At 32.7% G+C, this 24,941-nt stretch overlaps 1 protein-coding gene across 1 annotated transcript in view; it reads left to right on the forward strand.

The window, feature by feature from the left end:
* The first annotated feature begins 6,685 nt into the window (after positions 1-6,685).
* LOC142354523 (carbonic anhydrase-related protein 10-like) overlaps positions 6,686-24,941 on the forward strand; it is a 77,366-nt gene continuing 59,110 nt past the window's right edge. Inside the window, exons 1-3 of the mRNA XM_075406846.1 lie at positions 6,686-6,705; positions 11,344-11,397; positions 20,320-20,465. Of these exons, the coding sequence (XP_075262961.1) occupies positions 20,328-20,465 (138 nt within the window). The 5' untranslated portion in view covers positions 6,686-6,705; positions 11,344-11,397; positions 20,320-20,327. The remainder of the gene's footprint in view (positions 6,706-11,343; positions 11,398-20,319; positions 20,466-24,941) is intronic.

Here is a 24,941-nt window from a genome sequence, read left to right on the forward strand (position 1 = left end):
GGTATTTTTTTAACAAAACTTGATACTATACTTTGTGCTGTTCCTAGGAAACCAAAGATATTCCGGGGTGTTTTAAAAAAAACTAAACCTAAAAAGGGGTCAAAATACCACTCGATCAACTTGCAACGTTTTCGAAGTTTACCTTATCAATTTTGTATGTCATCATGACAAATTATTCTTCTTGTCTGAACACTGGCCTGAAAAAACTTTTTGGTCGTACCATTATGGTCAGTTCTGTGATTTATAAGTTGCCATTGAGAAAGATTTAGGGTAGATGAGTTTCCCTTATGGTACATTTTATGAATGGTAAACTTCTTTTGGTTTAGTCAATCAATTAAATTGAAAATATAACTGACCAGCGTTGGGCCAATTGCTCTCAAACGACCAACGAGCAGTTGGCTTTGGTAGTAACGAGCCGAGGATTAAGGATAGTCGCATTGAGTCATATATTTTGAAGGGGGTGAAACAGGTGGTGGTCTCATTGGCGGAGGGGAGGGTCAATCGTTTTTTCTGGGCGGGGGGAGGTTAAGAGCTGGAGTTTTTGAATTGGCCAATTCAGGAGAGTGGTTGTGGAAGGGAGTGCTTTCAAGCGAGTGGGGGAGTCAAACTCTTAAGAATAAGAATCGTACTTCACACTATGAATTTACAATTGGCCGAGCGAAAGATCGTGTAAAAAAACTGCAGGACTGACAAAATTGCTACAAAATCAGCTTGAGAGCAATTAAACAAATATGGTTTTTATTTGTTTTGCATCGTAAAAACTGACCAATGTTTTGCCCATTTTTTCCCCATCTATGTTTAAAGTTTATTTTTTCGGAAACAACTACAGTTCAAAATTAAATCGGACTCATTTTAATTTCGAATGTAAGACATTGTAATTACTCTATTGGATTTTATTCCAAAAAACTAATAAATTTTTCTTCAATCGTTGGCCATTTTCAGAAGTTATCGCCAGATATTCTTACTGTTTTTCAATAATATAAGGGTTCATGTCAACTTTAGTACCATAAGAAAAACTCTTTTCCGAGGTGAAGTTTCGGACGTAAAATTGCAAATCAGGGGTAATCCTTTGTTAGTTGATAAATTGAACGCAAGAATTTTTCAACAATGCAACAAATGTACCCCAGTGATTCTTGAATTTTCATCGTGTAAGATCTGATAAGACATGTTTTAATCATTTCAATATAACTGTATAACGTAGTCAAGTTCCTATGTAAGTAAAAAAATAAAGTCTCAGCTAACCAATTGTGAAAAAAATGTTTTATTTTCTATTTTGGTGGCAGTTTTATTGTGAGTCTTAACTAGGTACTATGGCTAAATTTAGCAGTTCAAGATAATTTTGTTCTTTGAAGAAAATGTTTCAGCCTAGTTTGAGAATCTCCGTTTCAGAGAAAACCCCTGACACTCGAATAACCTTTTTCATAATATCTTATAAGTCTCAAGAGACAAAATAAGATACTTTTCTCTTTGTTGCTCTGACACTTAAGTGTGCATGCTGTAGCATTTCGGCTACTGCTTGAAAGCAACTCTGAATTGTCTTCAATATGAAGAACTTGCCGAGTTTCATGAATTTTTCTCGTATAAGATCTGATAAAGATCTTATCAAAAAGATGAGTTATAGCTTTCTGACTGTTTATCTCACAAGATCTTACAAGATAAACAATTTTTGTCAAGCAGAATTTTTTCGTGTAAGATCTAATAAGGCCGAATTTTTATCTCTTAAGATCTGACAAAAGTTAACTTTTATCGCGTAAGACCTGATATATTGTCTTACAAAGTCTTAGTCAGGCGACGCATAACCTTATAAGAAATTATAAGAAAATTTTTTAAGAATTTTGTAAGATACTACACAATAAAAATTCTCAAATGTCTAGGTTATAAGAACTTTTTTGAAGATGGTTGGCAACTTAGATGACGCCTCTTGTAATACTTGCCTCCAGCTTTTTTGAAGATGGTTGGCAACTTAGATGACGCCTCTTGTAATACTTGCCTCCAGCTTTTTTGAAGATGGTTGGCAACTTAGATGACGTCTCTTGTAATACTTGCCTCCAGCTTCAATCAATTTTAACTCTTTTAAATAAACAAACATTTCGAATTGTTCTCTATTTTTTCGTTATTTCTGGTTGAAATAATGCACAGATAGGTCATGTCAAATGTTTTTTTTTCTGAAAATTTCAGAAACATTTTTGTTGGTGGTCGAAAGAGTGTAATGTTGGTTAAATCAAATATATGTTCAATATTTTCTAGTTCGGAAAGCAAAACCTTAAACGACAAATTTTGTCCCTTTAATTATTAACAATATTCTTTTGAATGACCAAAAACAGCGTTGTTGTCGTTCCATTTTAGTCAACTGATTTTTTTGACAACTATATTGTGCTTAAGGCCGAATACAATCTACCTGTTTGAAGCAATTTGAGATATTTGGCAGCAATTTGAGATTAAAATTACATTTATGCTATAATATGAATTAAGTTTGAAATAATAGTTTAATGAGTTATTAAAACTCTGTCATTTACCAATTTTTCCGCGCCTCTAAAACTTATTTTCCTGTTATTTTATTTTCCCAATTTTTTAGGTTACGCCTACTAAACATTATACACGCAATTGGCTGGTCTGTTTATTAGCTGAATATTAATTATTAATAAAAATATCACACTATCAAAGCTGAACACGAAATCTGAAAGGAGGAAAAATCAAAGAAACACGTGAATGAAACTCTTTTGATGTTTTCACTGCAAGTTTTATTCACCAATTTCTAAGCTCTAATTTTTTGTGCCAAAAATTGTTCATATTTGAAATATAAACTCAACGTGAAACAATAGCGAATTTTGATCCTTCAGAAAAAATGATTTATTTATTAGCAGAAAGAAAGAGCAATTGAGAATTTGTGAAGATAAACTCAACTCGAATACAAAAGGAGCATCTTATCAGCTGGCCTTTTTAAAGCGCTTTTTTCACCCGTTAAATCCACTGATAAAATACATTCAAAAAGGCGCCTTTTCTCATTTTTTCACTGGCTTTTATAAGTGAATTTGTTGACCCGTATTCAAATTTTATTTTCCATTTTTATCAACACTTCACAATGGAAATCCTGCTATTTTAACTGCCTGAAATTTTTTCACGGTGACTGCGAAAAAATTGATCTATATTTAATCTTCTTGATTATAAATAGGAAAATATTGTACCAATATTGTATGTCGATGCCGTTATAAAAACAAAACAAATAGTAAAAATTTTGAGCCATTTGGTCGAAAAATAGGAAATAGTAATCAAAGCATAGAATGAATAGAGAGAAAACAGTCTGAAAATTTTGAACAGGGGATTTCAAATTGAGCTTTCATCATTTTTCAAACAATTTTTGCGAGTAAGGGAAATTTGTCTTTGTATAAAGATCTTCTTTTCAAGCCGTTTGGCTTAAACTTGATACTCTTTATGTTGTGAAATGTCTTTTGTTTACTTCCGCAGGTGCAAAATTGTATACCTGACGCACACGTTATGAAATATTTATTAGTAAGTTAAGTATTTTAAGTTAGTACTTAGTTATTAGTTAAAAAGGGTATGGTTTATAAACAGATTGAGAAAAGTGTGGACAATTTTGACTATTTTTTGACGTGATAAGTTCGATTTTGACATGATGATTAGCGCATTTATAATGATAAAAAATTTGAAAATTATCGGAAGTGATCCCAAACGGATCATAAATTGATATTATTGTTTACTTAATTTTACAAATAATGCAAAGTTTCCAAATTTTTTAAATAAAATTTCCCAAGCCGGATCCGAATGGTTATCTTGCAAGATTTTGCCAGAATCTGGCAGAATCTTGCAAGACGATACATCGTCTTGCAAGAATTTCTGCCAGAATCTTGCAAGATCTTGCAAGATAACCACTTTTTGCAAGAATCTTGCAAGATAGCCATTCGTTCTGCCAGAATCTTACAAGATAACCGTTCGTTTTGCAAGAATCTTGCAAGATAGCCGTTTGCAAAAAAAAACTTTTTCTTACACTTGAAAAGACCTTACACTTGGAAAGAAAACGCTAAAACGGTTGCAATATTCGAAGGTACACATATTTTGCGCATCGACAAAAAAGCGAAAGACAATTATTAAAAAAAAAATCAGAAAAGTATTAATCTAAGAATCAAATTTTTTGAGCATTGGCAAGAAAAATTAAGCGTAAGGAGCTAAATTAAACGAAATAAAGCTGTTTAAAATGCAAAGAATAATAACACATAATTTTTTCATCAGAAAAGGTAATATAGACGTGTAGTTTTGTAAATCTTGATAAAGTTGAAGGAAAATAATTTTTGATAGTAATTTATTTTGTGTTAACAGTTCTCAAAGGCAGTTTTTAATTTGTTTTCTTCAGATAATTCATATTTCCAGATTTAAATTCTATTCAAATTCATTTTTTTTCTTAAAAAACACGCAACTGATTCTTAAGTAAATTTCTGGTCGAAATGAAATGTGCTGCTTGAATGAGAGCCAATAAGAGGACAGCTCGACCGGAACGAACTTGCAAGAATCTTGCATGATAACCATTTTTCTGCCAGATCTTGCAAGACAACCATTTTTCTGTCAGATCTTGCAAGATAGGCAGTTTTTGAAAGATTCTGGCAGAATCTTGCAAGATAACCATCTGGTCTCGACTGGGGTTGCAATATATATTTAGAAATTTTGTTTTTATTCCGTTTAAAAATATTTATAAACCTGCCATATAAAGAGTCAACATTCTAGGGTTTGTAAACTTGTTTTAGAATTAGACGCTTACTATTCAATTTTTTATTAAGGTACGAAGTAGGTTGCAGGGTTGGGGCTGAGACATTAGTTGACCGAAAATTATAGAAATCCATTTTTCTACCAGTTTAGCCATTTTGTCGCATTTCGCACAAGCGCTTCTTCTGTTGATAAAAATTGAAGATTAATCTTTTGTTCTTTCGCAGTTTTCTGCGGAAAAGTTCCTGCTTTTGTTGTCTTTATTTTGATGAATAATTGGTCTCAAGTTTCGTCTTTTCATTGAAATTTTAACACCTGGAAAAACACTTAATTAACGCATTTCAAGATATTTTCCATCTTCAATATTAAACAAAATGTGAAGAAATGAAAGCTTGAATTTTTTGCACTTTTTATTCAAGGTGTTTTTTGCTCATCCTGAAAATTGAAAAGAACAATTTTATTATAAGGAACCAAGTCTATATGGGCCAAATTTCCTTGAAATTTGTGTAGCATATGATTAAAGAACCAAGAAATTTTGCATGCGCGAGAAATTGGAATTCATTTTTGCTTGTTTGAATTAGACAGAAAAGAGGGCTTGTTTTCATTTTCTCATTCATTCGAAACACGCAAAATATTCAAGGGAGTGTTTAGCAGTCCCCCAATGAGCGAACTTCAAACTAGAATTCGCAACCGAAAAAAATTACTTTATAATAGGTGGGTGATAGTAAATTGTTTAGGTACGTGCAATTTAGCGCTGCACGTGAAAATTCTTTTCGTTTAAATTTAAGTATACAAAATATGCTTCTATCATTCTATCATTCATGAAATGCGAGGAACAAGAACTATTCATGTATGGACAACCGGTGATCCGGGAAAATTGTATACAGCTCTCATCTACGTCAGTTTGGTATAAATAATCTTAAGAAAGTTCTGTTCAACTATAACGCATCGATCTGTTTCATGTTCTCAAATTAGCTCACTTTTGAAAAATCAGGTCATTTTCGTTATGCCACAGAACTCCCCATACTTTTTTGGGAGATCGCGTTCATAGCTTGTGTTTCTAAACATTGCCCTTCGACATTTTGACTTTTCCTTAATACAACAGAGCAAAAATCTGCGCAAAAACAATTCCTATATTGAAAAACGAAGCTCTATATACGGCCGCAAGTTTTAATTTTTTATCAAAATTTGGTGGTGCACACTGGAATTGACAAACATAATAAGGAACCAAAATTATTAATTATTATAAACCTTTCTTGGCAAATATGTCAAACATATCAAAGCCGTATATGGAATCATGGTGACTTGGCAATCATATAGCTGATCGTGAAAAGCAATCAACATAGATAGAAAAACTCTTAAGACAAGATTTTAAAACAGGATCGATTTTCAGGTTTCTCGTTAACCGTATCCCAGACCAATCAATTCTGACTGTAGACAAGTTGCCGTAAACACGCAAGAATTTTTCTGTGCTGAATGAACCATTTTTTGGTCTTGAAAACATGCAAATAGTTCATATTGGATTCTTTGATACCACACAAAAACCATTTGAAGACCTCTGTAGGAACCAGATAAAATGAACATAAGAAACATGTACGAGTCATGTGAGAACTATACAACAAAACAATCTTGGTTGTACCATTTAATAGCCATATATGAACCACCTAAGAGCAATCTATGAAACATTTTTGAACCATGTAAGAGCAATAAACCGTAAAAAAAATGAAACAACCATACAGTATCCATACATGAACCATGTAAAAACCACATAAAGTACCCATATGCCATAAATTGTGTAGAACGCTTAAAGCTGAGACTGCTGTATAAGGGAGTATGAGTTTTGAAAGAACGCACAGATGTGCATACGGAGTCTTGGTTACCATATTGGTTAGCCGAAAAATTAAATATTTTTTACAGTGCTTCAGTGCTTTTTTATCGTTTTTATACGATTTTCATTCGAAGACTAACTGGTATTGGACTTCAGAATCGGTGATTGAAATTTTCATCTGTGAAATCCAATTGCTGATGTTTCTTTATCTTTTTGCATCTGGATATCCCTACCTGGCTCATCTTAGTCTTTTATTACCTCCCTATGCTCAATTTTTTTATTGTCATTTATCATCTAGAACTAATTCACAATTGTTCAATAAACTTCTTGTGAGCAAGCAGCCGTTTTTATTGATTGGTTTTTTGTCACTTGAAAAAAAAATGTTTTATTTTTTCGATAGCCTATAGTCTAGACGCCCTTTTCCACCTTTTATAAGGTTTTTTTTGTAATTGTTTTGTTTCGCAAAGGCCACCATTGTGGGTATCAAATAAAAAATTTTTGAACTTGATCTTCAGCGGGCAGATCATTTTAGCCCTGCTACGTATGAGCCAGTTGCTGTATTGAGCATATCACAATAGTAACTTATAGTAATTTTTAAGTTTTTTTTTTCTGTTTGAAAGTTATTCTGGTTATACTGTTGGATCTATTGTGTTCCCTCTCCCAGTGTTTTTAATGCCCCACAAATTATGTGCTCTCACTTCACAGCTGTTATATATTACACCTCACTCAGTAAAAATTTCGCATCCGTGTGGGAGCCTAAGAGTTAGATGCCAAAGCAATGGGGGGGGGGGGGCGAAGAATAGAGCCAAAATGTTTGCGCGTCAACGATGATCAAACTTTACTGTCAGATGTTTGGCAGATTTTGACAAGAGCTTGTCTTTGCAATTTGTAAGTCTACCCCCTACCCACCCCCAAACCCAGCGCGTTTCTAATCGTCAGATCATTCACGCACACTTCAAACTGGGAATACGCCCTCACGTGATTTCAGTTCAAACATGCTTACTTTGAATACATATCAAAAAGGCGCCGCCATTGTTTTTTTGCTGGCTTTCCTTCCGTAAAATTTGTTTGGTCTTGTCCCAAATTACGGTAATCCCACTCTTAATGGCAAAGCAACCTGCCAATAATGAAAAAGATTTTTGTAATGACTTTTTGTGTAATAACTGTTTGTTATTAGTACTAAACCGTGTCATTTCCCTTTTTCAATCCCAGATTAGTCTTTGCAAATCTGGGAAAACAGTCGGATTAGTGGGTTATAACTTGTGGTTATAAATTGGTTTGACACCACGCGGACTTGGTTCAACTTCAATGCTTTTTGTGTTTTTATGGCTGTTTGAATTCCTGCATGTAAATCAAGAAGAGGCACTTATTTCAAGGTAATTTAGTTAAATGTTAAAAGTGGTATTTGAACATAATATACACCCAAATACACACATACACAAACTCGAAAATACATTGAAGATACACACAAACAACACACACAAACACACACATACGCACACACACACACACACACACACACACACACACACACACACACGCACACACACACACAAACACACACACAAACACACGCACACAAAAACACACACACACACACACATACACACACACACACACACAGAGAGAGAGAGAGAGAGAGAGAGAGAGAGAGAGAGAGAGAGAGAGAGACGCACAGACGTGTAGACAATTACAAATAAACTCAATCTTGCATTTAAAAAACCGAATAAACATGCAAAACATTACTAACTTACCCACATGTATCAGCATCAACGCATACTTCTATATGCAAGTTCACAAATAAGCACAAGCACTCCACTTGAAATAAAAATTTCATCAAAAGTTTGAAAGGTCTAGACTGAAAAAGGTAAAATAGGGATAATCTTTACAATAGTTTTTTTTAAAATCTGAAAACTGACAATTTTTGAAAATTTTCACATAACGAAGCTCAAACTGATTCAAAATTTAGGACTATATATACCCGTGTGTTATATAGTTGCAAAGTATGCTTTCAGTTAATTTTTTCACCATTTGATCATGCCAAGGTTACGCATATATTGGCGGTACTGTTAAATTTTAGGTACCACAATAAGAATCCGATGAGGCAAATTAGAGCATTCAAAACAAAGCTGTTTTGAGTGAAATCGAATTTTCTAAATTGTTAGTCTAATAATTCTTTCAACATTTTGACGAAATGTAAATGGGTTTCATTTTATTTTTCGCAGCTTTTTTACCCGAAAAAATTAACGCGAAAATTAAATCATTTTCAATTAATACCAGCGGCTACAATCCAAAACAATAAGTTCATCTTGATTATTCGAGGTAAAAAAATTGAAGATTTCTGAAAATTTTTCTTTTACTACTAGGATGGCACGAAAGTGATACTAACTCAACTGAAAAATTATACTGTGATTAAACTGAAAAATATAGCCAGCTGCTAGACGATACGGAATGAGCGTAATTTATGAGAACTGGAAGATAACTGTTAAAAGTAATAACTTGATCACTAAATTAAAGCAAAAAACAAAGCTAACGAATAGCATAATATCATACATTTTTAAAAAAAAAACGAAAACTTTGAACAACTTGGTTGGTTATGCAGGCTCTATTTTTAACTCATTGCGGTTAATTCTTTGGCCAATTACGAGTAATTTCAAAACTCATTAAACTTTTTATGCAGTATTATTTTTGAAATTTGCGAATTAGTATATCCTTTTTGAAGTGTGAGTTTAGAAGTTGTGGAAAAGTGCTTCAGTAAATCTGTAACTTTTCATGTCAACAGAAAATTAAATTTTGTGGCGCAACTGAAAATAGTAATTTATCTTTTTCCAAGGTTTTATGGTTAGTGGATTTTATCTCTTTCTACTCCAATTTTTTGTGACTTTTTCTATAAAAAGCGGCAATCTGTTCTATATTTCACCAGGGTCATTGCTTCAAAAAGTTGTGAATTTTTAGTTTCGTTGAACGAAGGATCATGTATTCATTGTGGTTGTATGTGTATATTTTTTTCGCTATGAAAATGTTCGTTTTACATTTGTTCTAGAATTTTCTTTCGCTAGCTTAAAGTGCAAGGACCATAAATTGGTGTGTACCTTCATTAGATCCGCTTTACTAATGTCAAAATTTGTGCGGGTGTGCAGTTTTTTCTTTCGTTTGAGGTTATCAAACACCTTGCACGCTTGCATGCCGTCCCAGGTCAAGGGAAGATTGGAAAAATTTGCAAGATAATCGGCGAAAATTTGTTTTTTTTACCGCAAATTTCGTACATAATTTTGCCGTGAAAAGCGGTGAAATTACATAATTTCACCGCTATAGTAAGTGATGAACTTACAAAAAGTTACCGCATTTCACCGTCCTTACAAGGTTTCGAACCTCTCACCTCCTGCATGTAATGCAGTTCTTCTTCAACTACGCCATCTCTCACTAACTCTTAATATTTTTGTTTCGAAATATAAATCAAGTTCACTCTACTTTCTGTATAACATGCGCGCAGATTTTTTGTAAGATTTGCGATTTTTAGCGTCGAAATTACATATTTCAGCGGTGAAATGTGGTGATCTTTTTGTAAATTCACCGCTTACTCTAGTGGTAAATTACATAAATTCACCACTTAGAAAAAGTGTCAAAAAGATGTAAGATTAAGGGGTAAATTTAGGGCGGGGGGCTGAAATCTAACAATTTATCCCTTACTCCCCATTAGTTTCACCGCATTCACTGCTGATCTCCCACAATCTCAACACTTTTTCTAAGCGGTGAATTTAATTAAGTTCACCACTAATTTAAGCGGTGCATTTATTCAATTTCGTCGCAATCACCGCTTATCCCACAGAATTTGGACACTTTTTTCAGAGCGCTGATTTTATGTACTTTCACCGCTAAAAATCAGCGGTGAAATTATGTGTTTTCACCGCTACCAGGGGATAATTTTTTTTTCATTCACCGCTTAGTTTATGTATTTTCACCGCATTCATCGCTTATCTTACAAAATTTCCCGCATTCACCATTTATCTTACACAATTTTGCGTTGAATGACGGTGACACCTCCACTCGGTTTGAATGCAAAAGGCTTTATTGAGGTTATCCAAACCATAGAGATCAAATTTTAAAACTCAGAATTTGACAGCAATTGACATTTATTTACATGTCACTTATATTTCATTTTTGGTTTGAGTTTCACTGCGCTTGTTTTGTTTATAAATATTTTTGTTTTGTTTAAAAATATGTCAACAAATTGAAGGCCTTCAGTTTCATAGAAAAGACAGCTGGACAGCAGCTGGTAGCTTTTCGAGTTTCGTGTGTTCCTGGCTTCAGCTGATTAAAAAGCTACTAACCAAGCCCCCTCCCCACGAAACGTAGGGGGGGGGGGAGTGAAATATTTCCCTCCACCAGCTACCTTTGCTATAATATTACATGCTTTCTTAGTGGGGATTCTTAAATTTTCTCATATTTTCTATCAAGAAGAAATGATCGATTTTCATTTAATCGATCTACTCAGAATTAATCGTCGATCGAAGTTTTACCCATTTAATTTTATACCCTCGCTCGCGCCCTAATGTGAAGAAACATGTAATTTTATACTCACACTTGTAACTATATATCATTAGATAATTCATTTTTTAGAAAAATTTTTTAGGTTTACTTTGCTTCAACCCCCCCCCCCCCCCCCTGATAGGCAAAATGTTGCACATAACATACGGACTGAAGAATTTCAGCTGTTTCAAATTGAACTGGTCATTCGTTCGTTTTTTGTCGCTGGCATTTGGAGTAACAATTTCATAATGTCTTCTCTTTTGTTTCAGATTTTCCCAAGACGTGGGCGGACTGGTGGGAATACAGCAAAGATTCATTGAGAGGTTAGCCAGTTATGAAGAAAAGAACCTATACCCTTCAACGCGCACCTTGAAATGTTTTATTTCTTAAAGGACTGATGTCTGGATAATTTTTCAAAAGAATTCAGCTCTTCTGCAAAAATTTTAGCAAGATTTCATAACTTTCGAAGTATCGTAAAAATATTTTAAAAGTTCGACATCCTAGATCTTCGAAATGGTGCGATGGTATTTATAACTTTGTCAATGATATCAAGATATCTACGACTTGACAAGTAACCTTTAAAAAATTGACAATTCTCGTTTCTTGTCTTTTCTAAGTCCTCTAGTCAGTTGTTAAATTGACAAGCATTTTTCTAAAATTTATTGGATTGCGACCTGTGGGACTCCATCTCAACTGTAATATGACAAATAGCATACAAAAATCGGGTCTATAGGCTTTCTTCAAAGAAAATGCAAGTTTGGTGTTCAAGAAGTAAGATTTGGTCCGTCAAAAATTTCTTGATTTATTATAATTGTTCAAAACTGATCAGAGATTACTTTTTCATCTAAGGTCAGAAGGTGCTTATAACTGATGCCGGAAACGAAGGTGTGATTTAACAAACTTTGAAAAACTGAATCAATCCTTGATAAAATTATTTCTCAATTTTTCTCCTGTTTAAATGTTGACATCATTTTTTACTTTCCTTCATTTTCAGGGTCTCCAAAATTTCCCGCTTCGGGTTTCATACAACTTAAGTTTCCCGCTTCGGGTTTCATGCAACTTAAATTTCCCGCTTCGGGTTTCATACAACTTAAATTTATTGCTATTTTTGAAATATAAAAATTAATTTTGCTCATCAACAAGGAGGGTCGGTAATGTGCGTTCGCACGTCTTGTTCCAACCCAGTTGAACCACAACTTTGTCTTAATTGTACACCCGATGAGAAAGAGATAGAAAACTTTCAAAAGATCTCACATTTGGTCAAAAAAATGTTGCATTAATAAAAATTTTGGTTCTATCTCAAATCACTTAGAAAAAAGTGCCACTGAGAGGACCGATGAGACTTGCCATCATTAAGACTACGAGACAAAACAATAAAAATACTAACAACATTTATTTAAAGTCCAAACTCAATGTCTAATTCTTTCTTTTGAAAATTTCAAATTAACAAAAACAAAAACACATATTAAAACCAAAACGAAACAAATTAGTCTTCACAAAAAAGAACACAAAGGTCAAATTTGAAAAAAGAACCCGCTAACATTTTATTGAAAACAGATAAATTTGCATATCAACCGTTAGATCTCAATTGATATCAGGGTATGGGTTTATGTTCATTCAAGCTTTAATATGGAGAGAATGACACCAGTCATCATCCAGAATAATTTGTATGTCTACAAAAACAACTGACTACCTTTAAAACAATAAGCAATGCGCTAAAAACCTTGACATGTTAAATTGTGCTTTTCTACAATTGGGTTTTTTTATTCATCTACATATTTTAAAAAATTATTTAAATTCAAATTCTTGATCCAGAAGTTATTATACAACAAAAGAACGAAAAGGAACACAAAAATGAAAAATTACGTTGAATAGCGCTAGGAAGTGTTGTCAAAGCAGTTAAAATCCATATTCTGTTGACTGAAAAACCGATGTGATCTGCTGTGCGCTTGTTGCGTCGTTTTAAATGCCAATAATGTGATATCTGAACAATTTTTTTGAAAACCAGAAGTATCAAAGCACAAAAAGCCTTAATTAAAACGTAAAACCAAAGAAAAATCTAACACAGTAGAAGGACGATGCAACCTGTCTGACCTTAAGCTAGATGTTGATCAAAAAATGAGAAGTCGCAAAGCTCAATAGTCTATTATATATTTTGAAAATATCTATTTTTAGTAGTCAAATCGACCGTAAGCTTCCAAATAAAGAACTTGGCAGGTTTCCTTGAGACTTTTTAGGCAACCTGATGGGCCTGCCAATAGTCAGCCTTTATTTGAACTGTTCTTTTCAGCAATTCATTTAAAAAAAACAAAAAAAATCGAAAAAAAATGAAATTAAAACATCGACTGATTGCAATCCAAATTTTTTTGGCCTTTAAAATATATCGATTTGTCCAAAACTAGCTCAACAATTGTGCTCGTCCTTTAGAAATACGTAATTGTTCCTTATTTTAGGGGTAAGAACTATTTGACAAAACAGTCAGTATCGAAAACAAATGATGCGTTTTGAAATATTACTGAGATAAATTAGCAGGAAAACGCATATTTGAATTCAAGAACACTCTCAAAGGATGCACAACATAGACTACCCTTCCGGATAGTCAACAAAAATTATGTCAGCAGTTTTTAGTTGTGTTAATCGAGCAAAATTAATGGGGACTGTAAAAGCTAATTTTGTGCCCTTTTGATTTTAAAAAAGGGTAAATTTAGCAAAAGTTTTAGCCAAAAAAATTGGTCAAACGGTTAGGCATGTCTATTCTAGTTCTTTTGGTAAAAGCATCAATGATATTGTTACCAACTCTAACTTTTAAAAAAAATAAAAATTGCCAAAAAATTGTCTAAAGAACAGTCTTCAAGGGTTGTTAAAATCAGGAAGTTACGATTAAAAAATTAAAGTGGGAAAAAATTTTCCTCTAAATGGAGTAACAAAAATGAAAATCATATTTGCGCTGAATCTATTTGATTTGATCTTTAAATCTATTGATAAAATTGTAATTAGCAAGGCAAGAAATTAAAAACAACTCGAGCAATATTCCCAAGTATAAAAAGCTTTCTACTACTTTTTTATTTAGAAAGAGGAACCCGGACTTCAGTCGCAGAGCATCTCAATGCTGAACCAGCACAATTTTAGAATAAAAACTGAAATCAGTTCTAAAACATTGTATCTACAGAAATTTTTAATTTTCTTCATGTGCAGTTTTTCTTGATTATGATTTTATTGAGGTCATAGAGTTCGACAAGTCTAAATTTATCCTGCATAGTCTGAAATTTACTCATCCAACGAAGTTAAATCTTAGCAGTATAATGCCATACTTTTATTGCTTACAACTGATAATTACTATTGAAGCTTATACGCTCTTTTAGCTAGGTTGTGGGTAATTAGAAAAAGCTCAATTAGCATAGTGGTTACGACTTGCTACGCAAGTTAATTGTTACACGTAACCACACGGAAGTTCACATCTCATATAAAGCAAACCTTGTTGGAGGTGATTAAGGTGAAATTTAACCTTTCATGGAGCAAAATTTACTCGAAAATAAAATTAGCCAGTGTTAATTGTGCCATAAACAGATTTGTGGCCATCCAGAAAAAAAAAACAGAATTGGCTCTGCCAAAAAGCTTCAGGAACATCAAACCTTGAAATCAATTTGATGCGACGTTTCGGCCTCTTTCACAACTTTTGAGTTTTTATCTTTAAAAACGGTGCTGAGAGTATGTAGGCGGACTAATTAAGTGTTACTTCTTTAAAAATAGATGAAGTGGTTTGGATTTGACGTCTTTGAACATTTTGTGCGACCGCGCTTCAACGGTTCTTTATGTTTTTTAATGTCACTTTACCCTAAAATATAGAGAACCTGTTCAGTTGTTCACTTAAGTTCAGACTTTGTTTTGATTTCTGACCGAACCGTGTCTTAGTGTTATGTTTTTTTAACTTTTTGCTATTGTTTATTTTACAGTCTTTTTTAAAAAGAGAAACCAAACATTGTAGTTCTTTTAATTAAGTTGGGCGATTCACCCCCCCCCCCCCACCCCACGCCGAAGTTCGATGAACTGCAATTCGTATTATAAATCTGAGCTAATGTGAGATTTTTAATTGTGTGTTAGCGTGATTAAGTTGTTATATGTTCTTTACTAATTCATAAGTAAAGGGTCAGCAAAAATGTTGACATCACAAATATTAAATTGTGATGATTTTTAGTCTTTTCAAGGACTTTTTAAATTAAATTGTGTCGATAAACTTGCTTCTATAATCAGGAATTTAAATTCCGATGCCGTTTTTGGAGCTAAAAAACACAAGGTGAAATCCCAGCTAAAAAAAGTGAGGAAAAAATTTTGTGCACAGTTTTTATATATTGACAGTGTTTTTTTATGATGCAGAAAATTCGCAAAAATGTTTTTTAAGGTCGGGAGAGATGGAGGTTCTGAGGAGAATATAAACAAAATGTCTGATTAAGATTTGATTGTTTTTCAAGCATTGTACTTTTTCTGTGCACTTTAAATTTTAATTGCTTTGAAAAAGCTCCGATGTGGAAAATTAACCACGATCTAAAAATTCACAATTTTTAAATTTTAGAGCTAAAGAAAAAAGATTGAACTGTTTCAACTTTAGTTTTTACCCTTTTGACCTGACGAACTTTCAATTTAGATAAAATTAAACTTTTGGAGGCATTATCAATATCTATTTACATTGCGAACTTATTATCAGGAGATATGCTTATTTCTTTTTCTTTCACCCATCATCAATTTATTTCTATTACTTGAAAAATAGTATCACAAACAAACAACGTTATCCAGTACGAAAACAACATCCTATAAACAAAAGAACCGACGGGCATGAAAAGCCAGCATAATGGGTTCAAGATAGCCGCTCCCTTTGAAAAAATTCCCTATTGTCGATTTCGTAACTGGGAATTGCGTAAGGAATTTGTCATTGATAAACAATGGAAACAATACTATGGGTGTTACTTTTACAACCCTCGTCAATATGAATGGGTTGAATAAAATCTAACTCCCATTGTTTGAAAATTTTGTTGCCTCTAAGACGCAATTTAGTTATTTAAGAAGGTGTGTTTTTGAGACGGTGTTTTGAACGGTGTTTTTATCGAAACTGTTCAACCGTTTAGACCCTATAGCTTTTGCATCGTTTGATCTTGAAATAAACGAGTCGAAATTTGGTTTTATGTTTGAATTGATGTTGAAATTGCCAAATATGGAAAAAAATGTTGAAGTGAAATAATGGCGTGTTATTGGTAATGTTGAAATGGGCGCGAAGAAAAGAACCAAGAATCATATGAAGCAATTAAAGGAGAAACGGGAAACAACATTGAACAACAATTATGTTGCGTTACTCTTTAATCAGAAATGGGCATGGAATAGCAGAATCAAGTATCATTTGAGGTAATTAAGGAGGAAATTTAGATGTTTAAATATTTCGATTTTTTAAGTGTGAATCTTTGATCAACCTAAACAATATACAATATACTATATTAAAAATATACAAGAGTGTTACTCTTGGGTCTGTATATACAAACTTTGGTCGATATTAAGCAAGCACTTCGCCCGTTTTTTTTAAGACCAGAATTCAAAAATTTCAGAACTTTCTTTAGTTGACAAAATTAATTGAAATGAAAAATTAAAAAAAAAATTCGAAGTTTTACCATTGATAAATAGCAAAAACAATAAATTGGTTCATCCTAAAAACATCTCATAAAAGCCGTAGAAATAGGCGGTCTTAATGTAAAAATGCAAGTCCTCTAAGTTTCTAATGAGTATGTCGTACACAAGTCCAGCCATCAATTGTTCAAACGATTGTAGATAAAGCTGTTCAAGTCGAACCAATCCCAAACCAGTTCCCTTCGCCTCCCATTGGTACTGTCTCACCCACAGACCCACGAATTCACCTGCGGATCACAGTCGTGACAAAAACTTTGAATAAGATTAGGAAAACACCAATCCTGATTAAAACTGTGTAGAGAGAAACAACTTCATTTATTTTTTACTAAATATCACTTACTATCATAACTAATACAAATATTTTTATATGCTATATTACCAGTGAAATATTATTAATATCGATATTTTTATCTAAAATTTACAATTGGAGCAATTTCGAATTTGTCAATTTGTCAAAAAAGGGGTAAATGTCGTACTTTTTAGATTGCTGTTTTGCTAGGCGAATCTTGTGACTAAATATTGTCTGCTAAAATTGAGGATGAAGATGACCTGTAGAATTTTATTAATTAGATTGTGTAAACTGTACACGAGAAGCAAAAGCAAGAGAATGAATTTCAGTTGTTACTGAAAGTCGTGAACAATTATTGATTCTCAGTGCGGGAATAAGAACAGCAGACATATGGGTGAACAAGACAAGTTAACTTAGGGTGCGAATGAATTAGACATGACTTCTTAGTATTTGACCTTCAAATAAAACAGATACATTGTATAGGAATTTCACTGCACAAGATTAAACATATGAAATATCAAATACGATTTTTATGACAAAGTAATTGAAAATTAATGAAAGTTCATCTCTTTATAAAACATCGAAATGAGTTCAAATGTCATTGAGAGAAATGTACATATTTTTTCGTTTCACAGAACAAAAAATGTATCGCTTAGAGCATCTTTAAATACTCTTGCAAAAGATTGGTATATTAGAAAATTTGACAGAATATTGATGAAAAGTAGTTATAATGTAGCAAATTACAAGATCAATGGCTATCTTGAAGGATTCTTGAATTATCGTTTTGATTGAGTTCCACTTGAATGGGTACGTTTGTGTCATTTTCCTACATTTGTTGTTCAAATTTCGAGAAAAGGTAGCTTCTATTCGAGCAACTTCAGTTTATATTTATTTACTTGGAATTTTATGATAGGTATAAAATAATCGATTTATATCGCTCAGTTGAAAAACATACAGCTTCCTAACAAATGCTTTAGTTAATTTTGATTTTGCATAGACCTTTATTGTGTTCTGTTCAAAAAAAGCTTGCAATTGTTTTGTGATTGGATGTTTTTTTACACTCAGTCTAAAGGATCAAAATAATGAAGTTGTATTCCTATTTTTTGTTGGTACTTAATACTATGATAGTTGCCCCAAACAATTTTACACTATTGGAAAAAAGAACATTTAAATTGGTTATTTTATACTTCGATTTTCTGAGAAATAATATTTGCAACTTGCATTTTTATTCTTGTAAGAATCGTACAATACAAAAAATTATCTTGTGAGACTTTGCCAAAAAAAGGCTTCGCTGACGAAGAATGATCTCGTAAGATTCTATCGGAATTTTTCTTAAATCTTATCAGATATTCATCCCCGTGTCTACTGGAATCAATTTAAATAGTTCAAATTCACAGTAGCTGAAGTACATGACATATATATATATATATATATATATATATATATATATATATATATATATATATATATATATGTTTATATATAATTATATGTATATGTATATATATATATATATATATATATATTTAAATGTATTTATAAATATATATATATATATATATATATATATATACATATATAATCATATATATATATATATATATATATATATATATATATATATATATATATTAATATATATGTGTGTGTGTGTGCGTAAATACATATTTAAATATATATATATATATATATATATATATGTATATATAAAAATAAATATATATATATATATATATATATATATATATACATATATATATATATATATATATATATATATATATATATATATATACATATATGTATACATGTATGTATGTATGCATGTGAGTGTATACATAAATCCATATATATATATATATATATATATATATATATATATATATGTTTGTGCGTGTCTGTATATATGTGTTTCAGGTTTCCCAAAAACTTTTCTCAACAAATAACTGCCATTTGTTTTAAAATAATAAATAAAATATGTCAGAATTCTCCTGCACGTGCTTTGAAATGAGGTTTTTCCTCAGATTAACCTGATTTGTCATTTATTGAAATCATATTAACTGCCATGTAGCATATTTTGATGTAGTGAAGCTCTTATGACCGTTCAAGAAAAAGAATTGATATGCTTTGGAAAAAAAGTATGAGTTAGGATTGCAGCTTCAAGTGTTACTGTAGCTTAACCCTAAGAAATTGTCTTTGTTGATTTTTGTGAGATAATTGTCATTTGGTTAAACTTTTTTCCCTGATGACTAGACGTTCAATTTTGCTGTTTGAAACAATGCACTTAAATTTGACCTTTTGTTACAATGAGTACTTATAAACTGTTACAACACTCCATGGAAATGTATTTTGACCAGATTTATACATAGAGTTTTAGATTTTTTTACGCAAACCACAAAACCGTTCTGGAGCTAATACAGGTTATAAATTTGGTCGTTACTTCGCAATTTCTTAAATTTTGTGCTCAGGTGCCAGTTTGGTCGGTGTGATTTTTTGAGACCTTGTTATTTTTGACTATTTGGTTCCTGAGGAAAATTGTGTGCTTGAACAAATTATGGACAAAACTTCCAATATGACAGAAAATATGAAGATTCTGTTAAACCGAATCCCTTCGCTTTTGCCATCTACAATTTTTATCTTGAAAATAGTAACTTTTCTTCTTTTCTTCGTGTCACAAAAATTTCAATGAAGTTTTTTCCTAGCTGGGGTTCTTTTTTCAGTCGAATTGCAACCAAAAAGTGATGAAAAACTAAAGAGTGTTTATATTCCCCAGTTGGGCCCCAGCGATGATCTTGCAACTTTATGCCACAAAATTTATTATCTGGCAAAAGAAAAGAATAGTTACCTTAGAAGCTTCTGCCAGAATCTCGCAAGATGTTTACCCGTTTTCGACATGGATTAGCAGCAGACATCTACAGTGACTTAAACGGGCTTAACCACCACTAGATTAATTTTTGTTTTCCAATTGTTCACAAAAACTTGGTGACAATAATTGGATCTATTCTGTTTCGCCCCCCCCCCCCCCCCCCCCAGTTTTTTTATGACCCCCAGTTATAAATTATATGTTGTTATATAGCACGTTACTATGTAAGAAATTAACACGTACGCCTGGGGTCATAAAAAATTTATGCTCACTAAGCGGGGGGGGGGGGGGGAGGTGGAACAGATTAGATCCCAGTAATTGTTGCGTAATTTTTCCTGCTCTTAATATTTTGGTAGGTTGAGTCCGCCGAAAATTTGAAACAAATTCAAATTGAAAATCATAACCTCATTTTTTTCATTTCAGGTCCACACATGTGGGGTATAACAAACAAAAGATGGCGCATCTGCAGAGATGGAAAATTCCAGTCCCCTATTAACATCCCCCCACAAAGTGTTAGATTTGACCCCCTTCTTGCACAGTCACTCCTATTCGTGTCTGGCTCCAACAGTGTAAGTCACTTATGTGATCCGTTTCCCTTGATCAAAATTAACTATTTATAATGAGCTAGTTATTACAACAAAGCGGTAATTAACTGTTTATTTTTTGTCTCTGTTTTACCTCCCCCCCCTTCAACCATAGAATGAATAAAATAACATATGTTTGCGTATTAAAGGTCTTTTGTTTTTTTTTATCGGAGAAATCAGAGAATTAATTACAATTATAACCTCTAAAACTTCTAAATTATAAAAATGATGACTATAAGTTTGCGATATTTTTTTAAACAATAGTAGTACTGGCTTCGAGATTTATTATTTTTATTATTTCTGAGAGAAACAAAATCTGACAAACGGCCGAACTTTTGCATTTCTAACGGATTATTTTTCCTAACCCAGGCGACCCTAACCCTCTTTGAATATAATCAGCATATATGTCATATTTTCCCGATTCAGTTCACGTGCTGAAAATGATAGAATTGTTTTAATCACGTTGTTGCAGGCTACAACCTGTCTTCAAAATCCATACGTGTCTTGTCAATGGAAAAACTCAAAGGAAAATTCCCCTTTTGTCGTTCATACCTCCCTTCCCCGCCCCCAGTTATAATAATCTATCATTACTACACTTATCATAACCAACACACGTATCAGCCTAGTTTAATATTATGTAATTAATTATGATAAAAAAAATATCTCATGCAATGAAATGCCTTATTTCAAAATCTTTTCACAATTTCACATTTGAAAAATTTTTACTTTTATTTTTGGCAACAAAACTATATAGAATGCATTTGTTAAAACTCGATAAAACAATAACAGGAAAGTTGACAGCGAAAGTTTTGCCGCAATTAGAAAATAAATCGTTTCTTGTATTGGTTCAAGGGAGCACAGGTTGAGGTCCCAGACAGAAGTCAAGTATATCCAGACCGAAATTGAACGCACGTGGGGAGTCATGTGTTCAAAGTTATACATTCCGGAAAAATATTAAAAAAACGTGAGAAAATGTGAACACGAACACGCAAAAATTTAATTGATTTTTTTTTCTGTAATTTACTTAAATTATTCGGCAATTTTCTGCTTATCAGACGCTTGATACCCATTCGTTCTGGTGAAATAAATTAAGAAACCAACAATTAAAGCACCAACACATTTTGAAAAAAAAGAAAGCATCGGATCTTTTCCGTTTGTGCCCCCCAGCTTAGTGTGTGCTTATTATTTGCGCCCCCCATACGCAAGTGCCATATTTTTACATAATGATTTACTATGTAATGACAAGTGCTCCTCAACTGGGGGCAACGTCAGGAAGGGGACAAACAGGAACAATCCAAAACATCTTATGCAACTTTTTTTGAGTCCATAAAACTTATCCAAAAAATGAGCAAGTCGTAATTAAACAAAGAAGAAAAACTTGAAACTAAGGGAGGACGATTTTGATTGTACAGTATATAAGTTTTGTATATTCAAACTAATGAACAGTCAGGACATGAACTGTCAGGACATGAACACGGAAAAATCTTTGGTTTTCGAGTGCGCCAGAATTTGTCGAACGCACGAAAGTTTGGACATGAACCCCCGATCTCTGAAAAATGCTCGAAAATCTAATGAATCTACCGAGATTTGGGCAAAAAAATGAAAGTCTAGTGAACGCACGATTATTATGGTGAACTCATGAGGGTCTGGACATCAACACCTTCTCTCTGAGATGGCTTGGACGTACTTGATTTTAGTTGGTCAGGCTTGTCTCGGACAACTACGTTATTGACTTCAACTTTTTCAAAAACTGCTTTGGCAGGATGTAAACCATGCCTTTTTTTCATTTCGCAAGTTACAAAAAATTCCCGAATAACATTAGTGTGTTGTTTCCTTTAGTTATCGTCATTTTTCCTTGGTATTTTTTCTCGATGTTTTTCCTTGGTTTTTTGATGTCTTGTAACACACAGTACATGCTTTCATTCTTCTGGGACACCTATCACTTCCTCTTGCAAGAAATTGACTGCGAAAAAAGAGCTGCCCTTCCGCAAATATGCGCGCAAACTCGCTAATTCTTGCTCAGATTAGAATTTCAGTATTTACTAAATGGATAATCTTGACACTGCAAATTTAAAAAAAAAATCTTCAAATGAAATTATTTATTTCATATTTTATACATTTTTTAATCATTAACGAAATTTTTAAATTTGATGGCCAGATTTTGTCAGGGGGTTTAAACAGGTGCAACTACTGAGAAACTGGACCAGTACTGGATTCCAACCAGCATCTCTTACTTGCAAGCCTAGTGTGCTACCCATTATACAAACTGGTCTGACGCCCTCGAACTTGGGCATCTCTTATAAACCATGCTCACTTTCTTTCTTTGTTCCTCAAGACTTCATTTCCCTAGGCAAGTATACGTTGGATAAGTAGAGCTTCGTCTCAAGCTATTTCAAGCTAATCTTATGCACAATCTCAAGCTATTTCAAGCTAATCTTATGTGCAAATATTTACACGAGGTTGTTCTTTCTCAATCTTTTAACTCATTTAAAGAGTTCATAATTGATTAAAAATGTCAAATAAAACGAAATCTGCTGTTTTGATTCGTGTCGGATTTTGAAATACATTATTGAAAAAATCTACCAAATTCGATTAAAACATTAGCGGTTTTCATTTTGCAATTCAGAAACAAATCTTGCGGTTAATTAAATTACAATTTATTCAACTCAAGAAATATATGAAGTAGCTAGGTCAGATTATAGACGTATATGGTTTATTTAATAGATATTATACCTATTCCCCCAAAATCCCCTTTCCCCATTTTTCCCAGATATCCTGTTTTATTTTAACGTCAAGGCGAGCATCGCGCACTGAATTATGAAATATTAATCAGGTGCTTATACTGTTTTTCAGAGAGAGTTCAAAACGTGATTTGAAATTTGATTTGTTCCATTTTAAGGTTGAATCTATCCGACGCGTGTTACTTTGGACAAAAAAGACACAAAAAATGTGATTGAATTTCTTACATTTTTGACATATGCCCTACAAGCCTGATTAGATTTGAAAAGAGCTCAAAATTTGATACAAATCTGGTTTAATACACGTTACAAATAGAAATGCAAGACTTACAAAAGCATAAAACCGATTTTAATAACTAAGTTGTTTTTTTCATCTTCAAAAATATTGCCTTGAATTTGTTTTCTTTTTCATTGCAAAATCTATTTTCTCCCTAACGCGGCAAATTGAGGACAATAGCCCCATAAATTAGCCTTGAAATTTGTATTTTCAGTCTAAAAAAGCCAAGAAAAATGCTATTTTTGCCTCTAACGCCGCAAAATGCAGACAATATAATAATCACCGTCTTTGAAGCTTAGAATTGGTATGAAACAGCCACAATGCTAAGACACAAAAGCCATACAATGATTACTAGATTGAGGTTAAATTACCCGAAAGGCTTTTTTTTTCTTTGGTCTTACAAGCCCAAATAGGTCCACAGTTGAAATAAATAATTTGGGCGCTGGATTTACGAGTTTTAGTTCGGACTGTTTTCAGTCCGTTGTATAATGCGGCAGTTTTTCCTCCGGGCTATCATATACCCAGGGAGACTGGAAAAGAAGGCTTTCCATGGAAAAAGAATACGTCTGCTAGGATTTAAACGGAAAAATCAGAAAATGGGGAAATCGGGAAAAGCTTGTGCTGAATCGAAAAAAGACAAAATGTTTTTTAGTATAATGACTAATACATTATTCATAAAGGTTTTGCGCTGGAATGAAAATTTTGAAGACTTTAGTTTTTGAAAGGCAGCCTAATTTTGGGTGAGGGGAGGGGTTGATATGTTTTTGGTATTTGACCAATATACAAATCAAGGCAGTTTTTGTGACGAATTCATTTTGAAAGTATACAAATTTTTTTACAGATATGTTTGAGAAATAAGTTAAAAGACTGGGGTTAAAAGGCTGGGGCAAATTAGAATTGTATTTTTAGTCCTAATTACTCAATTGATGATTGGCTTTCTCTGGTTTATTTGCATATATTTGCGATGCCTCAGTCTTAAAAAAATTATTTGCAAAAGATTGTAAATTAAATTTGTAAATTTGAAAAAAAACCGTTAACTCAAAAATTGATTTGCAAATAATTGTAGAAGCAAATTTTGTTTTATATTATTGAAGATTTTGATGAAGCAAATTTTGGTTTAAAAATTATTGTGAGACTCTAAATCGACTTTACAAATTTTGAAATCATAGGAAGGCGTACTAAAGAAGACAAGCTCAAGGCACGCAAAGTGAGAAGTTATGCATTACAAAAAGTTCATCAATGCCAGCAAAAAAATGTCATATTAAATGTTTCTATCACTCTGAAACTTCCAAAACTAAATTTCCAACATTTTCTAAATAATTTTTTTTTTTTCAGAAATTTTAATAACTATGCATTTTTTAAAATAAATTTTCATCGACCGTTTTTTTTAATGTTTCACAGATATCTCTTGACCAGATGAAAGATCAGCATTTTGAATGCAATAAA

The sequence above is a fragment of the Convolutriloba macropyga genome, chromosome 15 (assembly GCF_964194025.1).
Source record: "Convolutriloba macropyga chromosome 15, txConMacr16.3, whole genome shotgun sequence".
Classification (NCBI taxonomy): domain Eukaryota; kingdom Metazoa; phylum Xenacoelomorpha; order Acoela; family Convolutidae; genus Convolutriloba; species Convolutriloba macropyga.